The sequence below is a fragment of the Rhinolophus ferrumequinum genome, chromosome 11 (genome assembly GCF_004115265.2).
Source record: "Rhinolophus ferrumequinum isolate MPI-CBG mRhiFer1 chromosome 11, mRhiFer1_v1.p, whole genome shotgun sequence".
In the NCBI taxonomy this organism is placed as follows: Eukaryota; Metazoa; Chordata; class Mammalia; order Chiroptera; family Rhinolophidae; genus Rhinolophus; species Rhinolophus ferrumequinum.
Window position 1 is genome coordinate 76,436,505 of NC_046294.1, and position 15,858 is coordinate 76,452,362.

At 37.3% G+C, this 15,858-nt stretch overlaps 1 protein-coding gene across 3 annotated transcripts in view; it reads left to right on the forward strand.

Moving 5' to 3' along the window:
* The window catches only part of ELMOD1 (ELMO domain containing 1), a 69,754-nt gene extending 56,510 nt beyond the window's left edge, over positions 1 to 13,244 (forward strand). Inside the window, exons 10-13 of one of the 3 annotated variants that reach the window (XM_033121353.1) lie at positions 386 to 406; positions 1,632 to 1,682; positions 2,813 to 2,946; positions 11,509 to 13,244. In XM_033121353.1, the coding sequence (XP_032977244.1) occupies positions 386 to 406; positions 1,632 to 1,682; positions 2,813 to 2,946; positions 11,509 to 11,681 (379 nt within the window). In that variant the 3' untranslated portion in view covers positions 11,682 to 13,244. The remainder of the gene's footprint in view (positions 1 to 385; positions 407 to 1,631; positions 1,683 to 2,812; positions 2,947 to 11,508) is intronic. The other 2 variants (XM_033121354.1, XM_033121355.1) reach the window with 2 other exon arrangements.
* The last annotated feature ends 2,614 nt before the right edge of the window (positions 13,245 to 15,858 follow it).

Sequence of the window (15,858 nt, forward strand, 5' to 3'; positions counted from 1 at the left end):
TTCTTGTCTGTCCTTCAGCAAGCATTATTCATTACTGCTCTTGTAAACATCCATTCTGAAGTAACTTGAAGGATAAAAGTAGATTCAAGTTTAAAAATGAATTTTGACTGTTAGTTTTTAATTTGGTTGGTTGGTGTGTGTGTGTGTGTGTGTGTGTGTGTGTTTCCTGGAGAGAGGGATTCATTCTTTTGGGGCCAGGTTATTCTATAGGTAATCAAATGAGTGGAGGTTGATTGACCTTTTCTCATATTATTAATGCAGATAGAGATTTAATATAACAAATATGGAAACATTATGCATTTATAAAGCTTTGTTGAAGAGAAAATGGGTACTTATAAACTCATTTATACAAAGTTTCTTAAATTTCACATGCAACTCATTTTAGTTTGGATATGAGTCTTTTAAGGTAAAAATCTTTTGATGCCTCTTTGGCTGGTTGGTTTGTTGTTACTTGGCAGTAAACTTTACTTTGTAAAGTTACACTTTACAAAGAGGTGGCATATTTTAACATGAATTAAAGACAGTTATTTTAAATTGTAGCTAGTCACTCACAGAGTGTAAAGTACATAGAGTTAAATATCAGCTTTGCATTGTGTTTTTGTGGTCTTGTGCCGTGTGTGTTACATGTGTGTCTTTTAGTGTAGTGCTTGCTGTGTATTGTAGAAAACTCCCCTTTCTCCTACTTAGTAGATGGAAGCTAAACGTTCATAATAACTCCAGTTTTTAAATTTCATGTAGTTCAGATGCTAACCACATTTTTTAGTGTGAAACAATTAATGAAGGTCCTATTAACCACAAAGAAGAATGGGTATGTTTCCTGCCTATAAGACGTTAGCATTACTGGCGGGGATGCGGGGGTGGATATGCAAGTACACAAAGTAATAGAACATAAGGCAATATTTTCAGAATGCTTTTATGATAGAACCCTTTCTTTGAACAGTCTTATTCAGAAGCTCAAGTAATAAAATGGGTTAAAAGCGGGACGGTCTTGGCTTAGCCAGAGGAAGCATCATAGCACTTATTGAAACAGAATTTTTTAAACCTATCTAGTATTCCTTCATTCCTCCCTTCTTCAATCTCTCTCTTCCTCCCTCCCTCCCTTCTCTCCTTTCTTTTCTTCACTAACTCAATCATTTAATTATCAATAAGTACTTATTTAGCATCTACTATGTGCCACACATCACAAATAAGGCAAAGTAGGATAAATGCCATGAGATAAAACCAAATGAAATGCAGTGGAGTATCATGAGAGAGTGAGATGGCATTTAGAGGAAAGAGATACCAGACAAAGTTTCATGGAGGAAATGTTGCTTGATAACTAATGATGGTTAAAAGAGTATCTTAATGTTTGGCCTTAGGGCTGTCTCCCACTACTGTAATAAAGTGAACAGGGTATAAGTAGCATGGCTTTAAATAATTCAATTTCTGAGTTCCTTGTAAATTGTATTGTGGCTTTTTCATTGATAAATTTAAATTGATTAATGTTTGATAACTGAGTTACGTATGTCTCTGTATCTAGTTAACAGTTTTAACATAAACATTAAAGAAGAACAAGTACCAATTAGAGATTAAATTTTATTTATTTATTTAGTCATTCATTCATTCATTCATTCATTTATTCATTCATTCAGCAAATTCAGCAAAGCAGAATGGGAGAAGAAAAGGATGGATAAAGCAATTGGGTGAGTGTGGGATTTCATAATAAAGACTGTCAGCCTGAACCAGAACAAAAGTATCCAAGAACACTGTAAAAGATGACATGGATGAAAACCTAATTGTTTGGATGGAAAATGTAATCCAGTTGAATTTGTAAAAGGACCTGTTTATATGTTTTTGCATATATTTGTGGTGATTATATGACACTACTTTGCCTATGACTAACTGACAAGGTTTAGAAAGTTATAACTATATGGAAATGATTTTTAGAAATTATCATTTAGAGTTGTATATGGTAGTTTTCTTTTAAGAATTTCTATCAAGTATCAGGCTATTAGATAAAAATATTATTTTGAAGTTTTTTTATAATGCCCATTTCATTAAAAATATTTCTGAACAGAGAACTCTTTTTTTAAAAATGTGCTGGATTTACATTACTAGATAGGACTTAATAATTGTTTCATTTAACTTTTGATAGACATGTAGAAAAGGGGCTAGAGAATATATACCCTCAGTGTTAGGATACTTATTTAAATTTTTTCTTACTTTAAAAGTGATATTTGATTTATTATAGAAAATTTAGAAAATATAGGAAAGTAAACCAAAAAAACCCTAATTTTATTACTCTAACATATCCATATTTAATATTTAATAGCATTTCATTCTGTCCTGCTTTCTGTGCACATTTGTGTACATGTAGTAAAACTTGGCTTGTTCTATACATAATATTTTATATCCTGTTTAAATAGTCTTTAGGAATATAGTTTTTATTGGCTGAATATATTATATGAGACTACTATAATTTATATCACCAGTCACCTTTTTTAGGATATTTGAATAGTTTCCATGTTTTTGCAGTTATAAATATTATTGTAATGAATATCCTTGCATATAATGCTTTGTCAATTTTTGACTTTTTTTCTCATATATATTTGGAAAGGAATTACCAAGTCAAAGCATAAGATCTCTCAATTCTCTTGTACACATTATTGAATTTTTCTGGTATATTACTAAATTCAGAGTTTTGAGAAGGTAAAAAGGGAAGGGCAACCTGCCACTATAATAATTTAATCGTCATTTAAAAATCAGATTATCACATTTTTAACTTATTTTTCATATGTGACATAAAATTGGTTTTCTGGTTTACACTTTACAGGTACTCATTTGCAATTGTGGGCATCAATATAACTGACCTGGCATATAATCTACTGGTGAGCGGAGCTCTAAAAACTCATTTCTACAACATTGCCCCAGAAGCTCCAACATTGTCTCACTTCCAGCAAACATTCTGTAAGTGTCCTGTTGCTTAATTATCAATGTAAGTTTCTATAGAACACTTTAGAGAAGGGTTAAACCTGAGATTTCTTTGTGATGTGGTTGCTTTGGGGTCTTTGAACTTCCTACATTTGGTTTTGATTTTTTTGTTGTTCTTTTTCTCATTAGAAAACCTACACTTACATTTTTAAGCATTGTAGATTTTTCCTCTTTCCCATCCCTTGCATAATATCCAATATATCAACTTCTGGTGTGACTTAAGTGTCTCTTTTACTATTGACACTACTGCTACTCTCTAAGAGTAGGTGCTAGTAAAGGGAAGTATTGGTGACACTGAAGCAGAGCCTCAGACTGTCCTTCACTGGGGGTATCCTTTGGGGTTGCAGCTGTGCTAATGTTTCAGAAAAGAAAGATCAAAACTATATGGTAGCGCCTGGGATGTTGGTCTCCATTCTTAGAGGCAGAATCCTAAAATCTAGCTGTATGTCATTATGATGATTGTGGGCCAGACACAAACTAGTTTGGAGGAACATGGAAAACTAGTCCACCAAGTCATCAAGCAACCCATGCAACTTAAAGAAGAAATATCATTTAAACCATGCTTACTGCACAGGGCCTTGTGCCGAGGCTTTCTGAGCAAGAACATTTCAAAGTTTTCCTTCTCCTTATGTTTCTTTCTGCTCTTAATTTGCTAAACAGGCCTTCCACTCTTTCTAAGTATGCTTAAGACACAATATTTCACCCCAAATCCACTAAGGGGAGTACTGTTCCCCAGTTCATTTTAAAAATGTGACAAAGTCACAAATTAACAGAAGTTTATTTTATCTAAACTCCTAAATGAATAGTGATTATGTTATCTAGGATTTTCACTTCCTTTGTATCTGCTTAAGCAGAACTTCTGATTAAAGATGATATAATTAATGCATGCATTATGCTCCCTTTTGAAATTTCACTTAAGTTAATATAAAGGTTTTTTCTAAGAAAGCATAAACCTATAAGGACAGGAAAAATCAGAGACAAGGCAAGAAAAACTTCATTTTGAACTCTAAAAGACAGATTAAGTAGTAACAGGTTGAGTAGTCCTAAGAGAGCAAATCTTAAATAAGTAATGTGGAAAGGTAAGAAACAACCTGATTTATTCTATAAGACTCCCCAAAAGGTTCAGGAATTGGCAGCATTAGGTATCTCAGGAAATAAGTGTGAAGGTAGCTTAAAAGTATGTTAAGAATCTCTTAGAGGCCCAAATCCCATTCCCCAGGAGACAGCAGAGGCTGATGAATTATTCTCTAGAGAGGGGACCATAAAGGGTCTCTGGTCTTATGCGAATCAGGTACAATTGATGACAAATCATACTGAAAGTGATGATTCAGACTGAGTCACCCAGGCTCCTTCTCCTGCCAAGCTCCTATAATTTTGGCAGCCAGTGAAGAGATTGCCAGGGCCTTCTTTGGGGAATCTGAGTAGCCCAAGAGAAACGAGCTAAAGATGCTGATGTCTAGGTCTTCCCAGTGCAACAGCCCAGCCATATCACTCTACAGTCATGCTCATAGTCAACAAGCCCTACCTATGTGCTCAGAGCTTCCAATCAGCTTTAAGTCCAACTAGTTTTTTATTTAGTCAGAAATATTCCCAGACAACCAAAGATTATCAGATGTCTGAGTGTGATGGTTAAAGACATATCCTCAAATTCTTTGACACTCCTTCCACTAAGAGGTAAGGTTTACTTGTCCCTCTCATCCCTTGAATTGGGCTGACCAATTAGTTGACCAATAGAGAACAGCAGAATTCACACTATGTGACTTCCAAGACTAGATCAGAAAAGACCATGTAAGGGATCCAATTCCTCCATGTTGTGGAGCAGCCATATGTAGGTGATCTCACTGACAGTTCCAGATGAGGTCACAACTGATACCCAGTACCCACCGCCAGACATGTGAGTGAAAATGCCTCCAAGTGGTTCCTGTCACCAGTTGTCAAGTTACCCCCAACTGTCAGGTCTTCCCAGTTGAGACTCCGGACATTGTGGAACCAACCTTCCTGTGGCATTTCTGAATTCCTAACCCACTGAATTAATGAGTATATTAAAGTGGTTGTTTTAAGCCTATGGATTTTGAAATAATTTCTTAAGCAGCACTAGATAACAAGAATAGTAAGAAAAGCCTCAAGCAGGAAAGAGAGTGCAAAACAAGCAGAAATAAAGCCACTAGGAGCAAATAAAAACTATACAGGGAGAAGAAAACTTCAGAAATATGTATCATTAATATCCACAAAGAGATGAGAGAAGAAATTGCAATTATGAAATAAGAACAAGGTGCATTCAGAAAACAAAAGAGTGCTCTTAGAAATTAAAAATCGGGTAGCAGAAATGAAATCTCCAGGAAGGATTGGCAAATAAAGCTGAAAACTCTCTCAGAGACTAGAACAAAAGTATACATGTAATATAGAAAATAAAGGAAGTCTTATAGCTGAATAATAGGAGTGCCAGAAAAAGAACTGAGGGGAGGGAATCAAAGAAATAAATCAAGAAAATCCAGAACTAAAGGATGAGTTTTTATATTTAAACTAATAAGAACCACCATAGTAAATTAAAATAGATTAACACCAAGATCCATATCATTGTGAAATTTTATACCAGAAAGAGATGATTCTAAAAATTTCCAAAGCTGTCATATAAAGAATTGAGAATCAAGATGATATTGGACTTCTCAACAGCAACATTATATTCTAGAAGACAGTGAAATAGTGTCTTCAAAAATTTAAGAGAATACTTTTAAAACCCAAAGGAATATGATTTCCAATATAGAATCATATACCCAGCCTAACTTACCAACTAAGTGTGGGAGTAGAATAAAGACATTCTTTAAATGCAAGGTCTTAAACATCTTATTTCCTTGTACCTTTAACAGGAAGCTCCTAAAGGGTATGTTTCCACAAAATAAAAGAGTAATCCTAAAAGAAATAAATGGTGTCCAGAAAGCAGGAAACCTGTCACAGGATAGAAGTGAAGAGAATCTTCAGGAGGAAAGTGAAGGAAAAGTCCAAGATGATATTTATGTATTCGGCTGAAAATAATAAATCCAGATTTCAGTAGGTCAGAAGGCTTTGGGAAAGACTCTTTGAAGAATATGAAATTGATGGAATATCTACCATGTTTGAATACATTTAAAGGACACTGGCTTACTTTGAGGATAGTTTAGGGTTAAATTAAGTAAATGGAAGTTAAGTAAATAAATAAAGAGGGCAGTTAATACCAGGTAAAGAAAATTGTTAGAAAATATGTGATAATGTGGTTGTAATGAGTGAAAAGCAGCTAAATCTTTATCTTCTATAAAGGGAAGTCAAAAAAATCAAGTAACGGAAAGTATGCATTTAGAGCTATGATGGTCAGTAACTAAAAGAATTGAAAGAGTTGAAATGGTGCTTTCTTTAGGGAAGAAGGAATTAGGGCAGGAGGTGCTGCTGTTTTGGGGGAGTGGTTGTAAGAATACTTGTTAAGCTATTTGATTTTAAACTATGTGCATGTGTAACTTAGATAAAAATACAGAGCAAATTTTAAAATATATATACTTTAGGACATGTTAATGGAGATTGGAAGTCCCTTACATATGTGATTGCAGCTCCTACTTTGACAACTGGATGGTTATAATTACTCCTATAACACTCTGACCATTTCCAACAATATTATTGAGGTTTTACTACAGATCAGGTTCTGACTGACGAAGACAGACATATAAACAAATAATTAAAATGTAGTGGGAAGAATTTTGTGATCGAGGAAGGCCTTTTTAAAATTGAAAAGACCTATTGCTGGCATAGCTCACTCAGTCTGGAAGTCAGGGAAAGCACCCCAAAGCAAAGGCCACTTTCCATGAGACCTGAAGGATGAGTGGCAGGAAATAAGGAAATGATGGCTGAGTGGTCCAGCCAGAGGGAGTGACACAGGCAAAGGCCACAAGAGAGTATGGTGGATTCAAGGAGTAGAGCATAGGATTTGGTGGCTAGAAATGACAGTAGTAAGAGCAGAGATGGGGGCGCATATCTTAAGAGCTTTGTAAGCCATTTGAAAGAACACAAACAGTAGATAAATAAGACCCCTTGCTCTGTTTCCCGACCCCTGGTATTTACCTTATTCTGTTTACCAGGCTCTTTAGGGAAGCAGTTTTGAGAGATTAGAACGAGTTTAGTTTTAGGCATACCAGGGATGAGTTCCTTTTGGGAAATCCACATGGAGCTGCATGGCATGGTCGGCATTCTAATGTAGGGCTCTGGAGCTCTGAACAATTACAACAGCAAATTTGGGATTCATCAGCATTGAGAAGAAAATCAGAGCCACACAGTGTGGGAACTCTTACAGGAGAGAATCAAAGTTAGAATCATAGCAATTGACATTTAAGGACAGGAGCGTTTGTTTCCTTCACTGCTGTATCCTCAGCACAGAGCCTGGTAAAGTAGGTAGTAAATATTTGTTGGATGGATGGATGGATGGATGCATGGATGGACGGATGGATGCATGGATGCATGGATGGATGGAGATAGATGGATAGATGGATGAGAGACTAAAATATTGGATGATGTCTTTTGTGGGAGAAAGGGAGTCTAGTTTCTTTGGAAAAATTTAGTCTTGGCCTGAACTGACATGCTTCCAAGAGAACCCTAGCCCAGGTGAGTAAGCATGCAATAGGATTATTTTTCGCAAAGCCCTCACCAGGTTTTGGAAAGAGCAGCAATCCCCCTGTGGTTCGGAGTATAGGCAGAGGGACTCAGGCCTCTTTAGAGGAAGCAAACTGTGTCTTGAATTCATTGTTCCTCCATCAGACATGATCATTTCTGCATGTCTTCTCCGTAATATTCTTGCAATTACCTGTGTCCCTGCATATGTCTCTGCTGTCTGCTAACTGAATACAGTGAAGCAAAACCAGGACACATTCAGGCAACAAACAAATACTGCAGGCTTGGCTTGGAACGCCAAATTAATATTCAAAATAAATATTCCATCTAGGTAAAAGAATGTAAGAATATAATAGCACTATCATTCTGACTTCATAGTGTTGTTCAGTGAACACTACACTGCCAAGGCATATGCTACAAAAATTGCATTCAGTTTAAATCAACACTAAACACACAGCTCCACTGAAATGAAGTAAGGTTATGTGCAATGAGGAGAAGGAAAGTACAATAGCCAGAAAAGGAAAAAGAATTATCTTTTCTTTGACCTTTAAAAGAAGGAACTATTCAGTAGGGGAAAGAACCAGAGGAAGAGAATACACGGGAAAAGGCAGCTGGGATAGCAGTGGAAAATCAGCTGATTTCAGGTCCCAGCTTCCCTCTTCCAGCTTCCAGCAATAATCATGTCATTGTACCCCATTCAAATAGATTTTCTAAGCCCAGCATCCTCATCTATAAAATGAAGGTATGTCAGCATAACCTACCCCACAAAGCTGTTCTAAGAATTAAATAAGAGACTATAAACAACAGCCTGGCCTCTCTTTCCTCCCTTTACTTTCCACGCCATGTGTTAGCTTCCTCAGCTAACAAATAATCCTCTGAAATTATCTACCAGGGTTCCTTTCTCCAAGAGACTGATAATTGGGGCGCACAGGAACTCTATCATTTTCTTGTAGCTTAACTTATTTGTTAATTGGCAGATGGCCCAACTGACCAATTGGCCAGATTTATGAACACTCTGTAATGCTATATAAATGAGTGGAGTTTTATGATTATAATATATACCCTGGAAGCCAAATCACCATTTCTGCATTTTGATTAAAGTCATATTATGTAGCCTCTAATTAATTTCCTGATGGGATAGAGAGAGTCCCAGGAAATCAGTCTGCAAGCTTCATAGCTTGACTTTTGTAGCGTTAAGAAGAAGGATCCTAAGAATGGTGTCAGATTATTAACCACCCCCACCTCTACTCTTATCCTAGCCTGTCTTTTAAACTTTTCAAGAAAGCTTTTTTTTTTTTTCTGTAATTGCATGTAAAGTAGAAAAATGGGGAATCCAAATGGATTGGCATTCTTCTAAAACTGGGCTCCACTAGGTCACCTTTAGGTGAGTTGCCAGTTTACCTGCACGTTGTAGAAGAGTAAATATTTTTATGTACATTGTGAAAAAGTGAATTCTTCATTAAAAGATGGTTTTTCACAGTGCCTGTTTATTATTGTCAACAGTAAAGACCTTACTTATCACTCATGAGATACTAATGAAATGCCTTTTATCCATCATAGATGATTTTAATGAAAGTATTAGAAACCTGACTCTACAAACAGAATAGCTCAGGTGTCTTTATTTGAGCTCAGAGGCCAAGTCAGGAAAATTATGTGTGTGTTTTATATAGTAAAAGAAGAAGAAACTGTAATAAATGATTATAGATTTCATTTAGAAGCAAAAAAAATTATAATATTTAGAAAAATGTCAAGGGAACTTAAAAAGAGGCCATTTTCTACACCAATGGTTGTCAAACTTTAGTGACATTATTGAGATTCATCTTACTGAACTGTGATGTCTGGTTGAATCTGAGAGTGTCTGCATTTTTAATAGGACCCCCATACCATTCTTAGGATACGATAGGAGTTTGCCCAATCACTGAGATGGTCAGATGATTGAATTATTTTGGTTGAATAAGATATGGAGATTAGAGGAAACATGTTCCTGTTAGTGTGTACTGAAACAACCAGGATGATGATAAATAGACTCCAAGTCATGTCATATGAGAAATGGTGAGGAGAAATAGGGATGCTTAACCTGGAAAGAGAGATGCTCGGGACATAAAGGGCACTTCAAATACCTGAATTGGAGAAGCATTGAATTTGTTCCAAGAAATACAAGGCAACATATTTTGGCTTAGTGTAAGAACCTTTTAAGAATTGGGTTCTTCATTCATGGAACAGGTCGGTGTTTTCATCAGTAGATGTTGCCTCAGGGAATCCAAGCATCAGCTGGAACAGAGATGGATGGGATGACTCCTGGGGTCGCTGATACCTCTGATCTGGGGCTTCTCTGATGTGGACAGGTTCCCCTGACAGTGACAGGGGACCCTGGCTTGGGTGGCCCAGAGGCATTTGGGGGAGGGTTGCTATGAGTCCCTATCAGAGATGTTAAAAGCAGTCATATGTTAACTTGTATTAACACAAATTAACACAATGTGTTGTGTGTGTGGAGGGCCCAAAGACAGTCCAATCCTAAAAGAAATGGAACAATCAACCCCCCAAAAAAGTAAAATAAATTCTCTCCTTACCTCCCTTCCTCCTATAGTTGTAGAGAGACCACATACTTTAAGATGTACAAACATATTTAACAATGTAATAAATGAGTCCGCAGGTGAGTCTGTCAAAGTAACCAACATCTTGCATGTGTGTTGGGGGTGGGAGCAAAGGTCTCTTCTAATTTTGTATTATAGTGAGATACAAATAAGGATTTTAAAACATCTGTTTATGGAACTATGTTAAAGATTTTCTGTAAGTAGCTAGTTACCAGAAAAACAAAAGCTATTTTTTTGTTTTGTTTTGTTTTGTTTTTACCATTAGAATTGAGTATGTTTGTTCCAAAATTCTCTTCCCATGCCCCCTGTCATCTCTGCTGCTCACTCCTTCCCCAGGAGGTGAAAGAGTAAGCCTCAAACTAGGTTTCTGGCTCCAGAATCCTTCCTCCTACTTTCTACTGTCTTCTAATGTTAAGACAGAAAAACCTGTGTGATGTTTGGTTTTCTTTTTCTTTTAACTAGGATTATTTCCTCAAATACATTTTTTCTAATATATATAGAGACATTTGAGCTTGCAATAGCTTTACTACATACAAAGATCTATTATTGTCTTTTTGAAAAGCTGTTCACATTTCCATTTTAAATGTGGTGGAGAAGGGGGCACAGTGGGGAAACAGAACATAATGGATAGATTCTCATATCAAATATTTAACATTTATTCTGAAAGTTTTCCCAATCCAGATCATTCATAGGTAACATTCGGGAGGCACAGAAGTATTTGAATATGAAATCACGCTTCAGAGCAAGGAAGTCTTATTAACAATTTCATGTAGTTTAATGACCAGTCTGCGTTGTTTAGAGTTGATTTACCATTTTTATTGTCTCATAATAGATTGTCATGACACATTTGTTTGATTTGTCAGGGTAATTGACAACTTTACGCAAATCAAATATCAAGAGAAAAAAGTCCAAGTGGAGTAGTCCTGAAAAATTCGGACATTATGTTAATTTAATCAGGAGAGCAAGGATGAAGTGGTCGCTGTCAGCCTTTCAGAATATGTTCCACATGTGATTGAGATATTCCCGAGATGGCAGAATTGATTTGTATTCCTGCTTAAGAAGAGTGAAAATAATTCCACGACCATTTGCAAAAATCCTGCAGATTAGTAGCTTTTACTGCACTGGTTTTAAAGAATAATTTTTAACAGTAGTATTTGCTGTGAAAAACTTTCGTTTAAATATTCTGATCTCGTCTTTGAACGCTCATCTTTGCTATTATTTGGCCTGACATCTCTTTCAACATTCAGGGTGATTTTGAATGTGATTCAGGATTTTTTTTTCTCCTTCATTCTTATCACCGTCTTATCTCTAACAGGCTATTTGATGCATGAGTTTCATAAGTTTTGGATTGAAGAGGACCCCATGGACATAATGGAATTTAACCGTGTGAGGGAGAAATTCCGCAAGAGGATCATAAAGCAGCTGCAGAACCCAGAAATGGCGTTGTGCCCCCACTTTGCTGCCTCGGAAGGTTTAGTCAACATGTAGTCGCCTACACTGATTTTAATGGATACCGTGGAACACTGCCTCATTGTCGTGTTAGACTCCGCTTAGGTCCCAGCTCACACACTGAATGCACACAGTGGTTGTATGCATGCCTTTTGGTACAGTATTTTCATCTCTTGGTCATTATTACCTGATCCCCAGATACCACTATTTCTGGAGTATCTGTCATCCAGTGACTGCTCATATTGTGGCATTACTCAGTGTTACATCCTGCCTTGACACCCAGGTGTGGAGAGAGTTTTCTATTTTTTTAGATTGTTTTCCTCTCTCTCTCATAACTCAGCATTGATGAATTGTATTTCTCTAGCTGTATTTTGTATGTAAGAGATTTAGCTAAATATTGTTCTGTGGAAGCCTTTTAATTTATTGATATTTCATGACTATTGCTGCTAGTTTTCCGAGCCAGGTTCATGCTTGGGCCTCATTCCAATAAAGTACAAGACTTTAGAATAATAAAGACAGACAGACACATGATAAGCCAAACCATTCCTGCAAACATAGCTGCGCTTTACAAAAATGTAACAAGGCTTACAAGAAGCAAATTGAGGTAGGTGCTGTTTTTGTTTGAAGTACTGCAGAATTATATTGTAACTCACCCACGGTTACAATTCTGTCAATGTCATCCAGATAACGAATTACTTTATTTCCATAATTTCATGGACTTGGATGCCTATATATGTTTATGATGTTTAGAGCCTCAGAAAGGAAGTATGCACACTTCAATAGCTATAAAAGGTTTTTCACTGCCTGCCTCTTGCAGAACTCAGAGTTCTACCCTGGCACTGTTCTGATCCAAGCATCTTTGCTTGGGGAACTGAATGCTGACTGGTTTGTTTTCTCTGTGAAGAGGCAATATTAAAAAACAATTTGCAAGAAAATGTGTTGCAAGAGAGGAACCTAAGCTATGTTATTTTGCAATATTTCTTGAAAATAACAACCTTATATCAATAGAACAAATAAACTGCTTGGAAAGGGAAGAAGAACAAATCAGTCCAAAACTGCTAAAAAATCATTTTAAAAACCATAAATTAGTTTGGAATTATGATTGTAGTCTGTTGAATAGAATATACCATGGCATTTCATACCCATGGTATTTTATACCTTCGATCAATTTTAGTATTATTAAGCATTTGTGTAATCACTTGCTTATTTAAATGAATTTTGAGTACTGCCTGTCAGTTGTATGAATAAATTACATGTCATTCTACTGTAACGTATAGTGGATTTCATTTTAATATTTTTGTGCTCGTACAGTTTCTGAATATGCAAATACGTGAGTGGGTAGAATGTCAAAGACAGACAACCTGGAGCTGAATATAAATCACGCCATCGTTCAGAGTAACCAGGAATAAATTAAAGTGTGTCATGTCTGAGAAGCTTCTTTATTTAACTGATCTTGAGGCCTGGTGGTGCTTTAATGAATGAATAAGATCCACCTTCATCTTTGTAACTTCCTATAAAGCCTGGTTTATCTACTGCTAGACAACTGATACAGGAGACATTAAGCCGCCTGTTGTTTCCTTGTCCATTCTAGTTCCTTTGGGATTTGGCTATTGTTTTCTTTTCAACCATGTACCTGGTGGCAGCATTCTGCACTGCATCTATTACAGCCCTGTGGCCTTTCTTAGGACGGGAAGAGAAGCAGTTTGGTTAATGCATGACGTGTACCACAACTAACAACAAGAGCATACGCTCCTCCAGAGTAGGTGAGAACTTGTGAACCAGGTAAATGGCCTGTCTTGGGAGCCCTGAATTTCGACCACAGCTGTGGCTGCTATAGATGAAGGCATTATTCCACATGCAGTACAGGCTTTGTCACTGTGGGGACAGAGCCCCAAAAAGCAGTTTCCAGGCTCTCGGCCTCACATAGAAAGGTGCTGGCTCAGGTAGTAAATGGCCATCGACTGTGATCAAATGGCCATCAGCTGTGGCTAGTTGGCCGTCAGCTGTAACCAGTGAGCCATTAGCCATGAATATAACTGCCATGGCTAGGCTAGCAAAAAAAAAGGGGGAGCTAGCAAGAAGATGGTGGCTGAGTCTGCAAGTGGCACAGTGAGGGTTGAGAATTGTGTTGCTCCTGGTTCCTGTGTCTCCAACCCAGCCGCCAGTGAGAGTATAGTGGTATGACTCCCCTACTTATGGCTCCGTGGGTGTTCCTTTTTGGCCTCACCATGTCCTGCGTTCTTGTGTGGGGAGCGGGACCAGAGACCCTGCAGGCCATCCCGCATGACACTTGGCGTAGCGAGCAGGATCTCCTGCACGACAGTCACCCACATATGTGTGCATTGTCTCTTTCTATCCACTGTGGTCCTGTGTCACTGACATAACTTGATAGTATGTGGCATTTACACCAGCTCGTGTCTCTTCTGTTCAGGTAGAGAAAGTTGATGGGAGTTTTCCCTCCCAGCTCCTTGAATGATTTCTCTCTGTTGTATCCTAACATGGCTGCACAATTTTAGGATGAAAAACGCTGCCAGTTCCTTCTAGTTTGGAGTATTATTAGATTTCTTATTCACGCCTCTGTGGAAGATGCGTTCTACCCGATAACATGAAGTGAGATGAGAAAAAGAAGAGCAGAAGGTTTTAAAAGCATTAAAAATGTGTGATGTGTGTGTTGAGCATTCTTAGCCTCCTTATACTTATTCCATTGAACAAGGGTTGACTGCTTAAAATATAAATGATATAGCAAGCCTCTTCCAAGTTTTCCAAAACCTTCCTGCTATGATAAAAACACATTCCAGTTCACACTACTGAAAGAATACTCTTTGAGCACCATTTCTGAAAATTGGTGACCTCAATCTGATTTTCTTTCTCACAGTCCTTGTACTAAAAAATAATACCTTTTGCCTGGTAGCCCACCATCTTTTCTATTTGAAAAGAAGCTTAAGTATATACCAATCCCAAATGATAAGATAACCTTACACTGTATCCTCCAAACCAGGAAACTTTTGAGAGCAGAAGAGGATGTTGTTAATAATTTCTGTAGGACAATAGGGTCAACTGGGACAGTTTGAGGAAACTGAGATGTTAGGTGATTAAGAGAGACCAAGAGACAAACATAAGTAGCGATTGTCCACCCACAACTCAGTGCACAAACATAACCCAGTTTCTTCAGTCTCTAACCTCTGCAGGAGAAACATCATAAGAACATAGACATTTTGGGTAGAATACTACCCAAAATCTTAAAGACCCATCAGGGGGAGGGATTGGTTGAGCTGGAGGGTCAGCTGGGCTTATAGCAAGTCGGCAATGGGGAAATAAAACCTGGCAATCAAACACCATGGCTACAAATTATCTCGATACATAAACATATGGAGCCATATCCAAACTGACTAGGAATGAGGAGGGGACCAGAGTTGGTGGAGTGTGTGGACAGGGGATGGGAGATGGAAAGAGGAAAAAAGGAACAGACGAAAAGGAAAGTCAGCTAGGCCCAGAGCCACATCTAGTAACCTTCTGAGTCGTGCTATATCAAAGTAATGCCTGTAACTCTTTAAGGAGCTTATCAGAAACAACTGCTCTAATCTAGAAATGAAATGACTGAAAAGCAGAAGCAAGTATAACATCAAGCCCTAGAAGATGAAAGAGGTTCTGGTATGGATTCCATTTCAAGAGCTAAGATTTAGTGAGTTCTGATGCCATGTGCCAGGACCCTGCTAGTCCTTTATTTCATCTCTTCAACAATATACAAAGTGAGCTTATTTGCTTGCTTTATTCTAGACAGACAGGATTAGAGTATTTAAATACGTTACTAAAGGTGTCAAGAGAAAGAAAATCACAAACCACAATGAGATACCATCTCACACCTGTTAGAATGGCTATTATCAAAAAGACAAGAAATAATAAACGCTGGAGAGGATGTGGAGAAAAGGGAACCCTCATGCACTATTAATAGAAATGCAAGTTGGTGCAGCCACTATGGAAAACAGTACAGAGGATCCTCAAAAAATGAAAAATAGAATTACTTTATGATCCAAGAATTCCACCTCTGGGTATTTATTCAAGAAAAATGAAAACACTAACTCAAAAAGATAGCTGTATCCCCATGTTCATTGCAATATTATTTAAAGTAGCCAAGACATAGAAACAACCTACATGTCCATCATTGGATGAATGAATAAAGAAAATGTGATATATATAATGGAATATTATTCAGCCA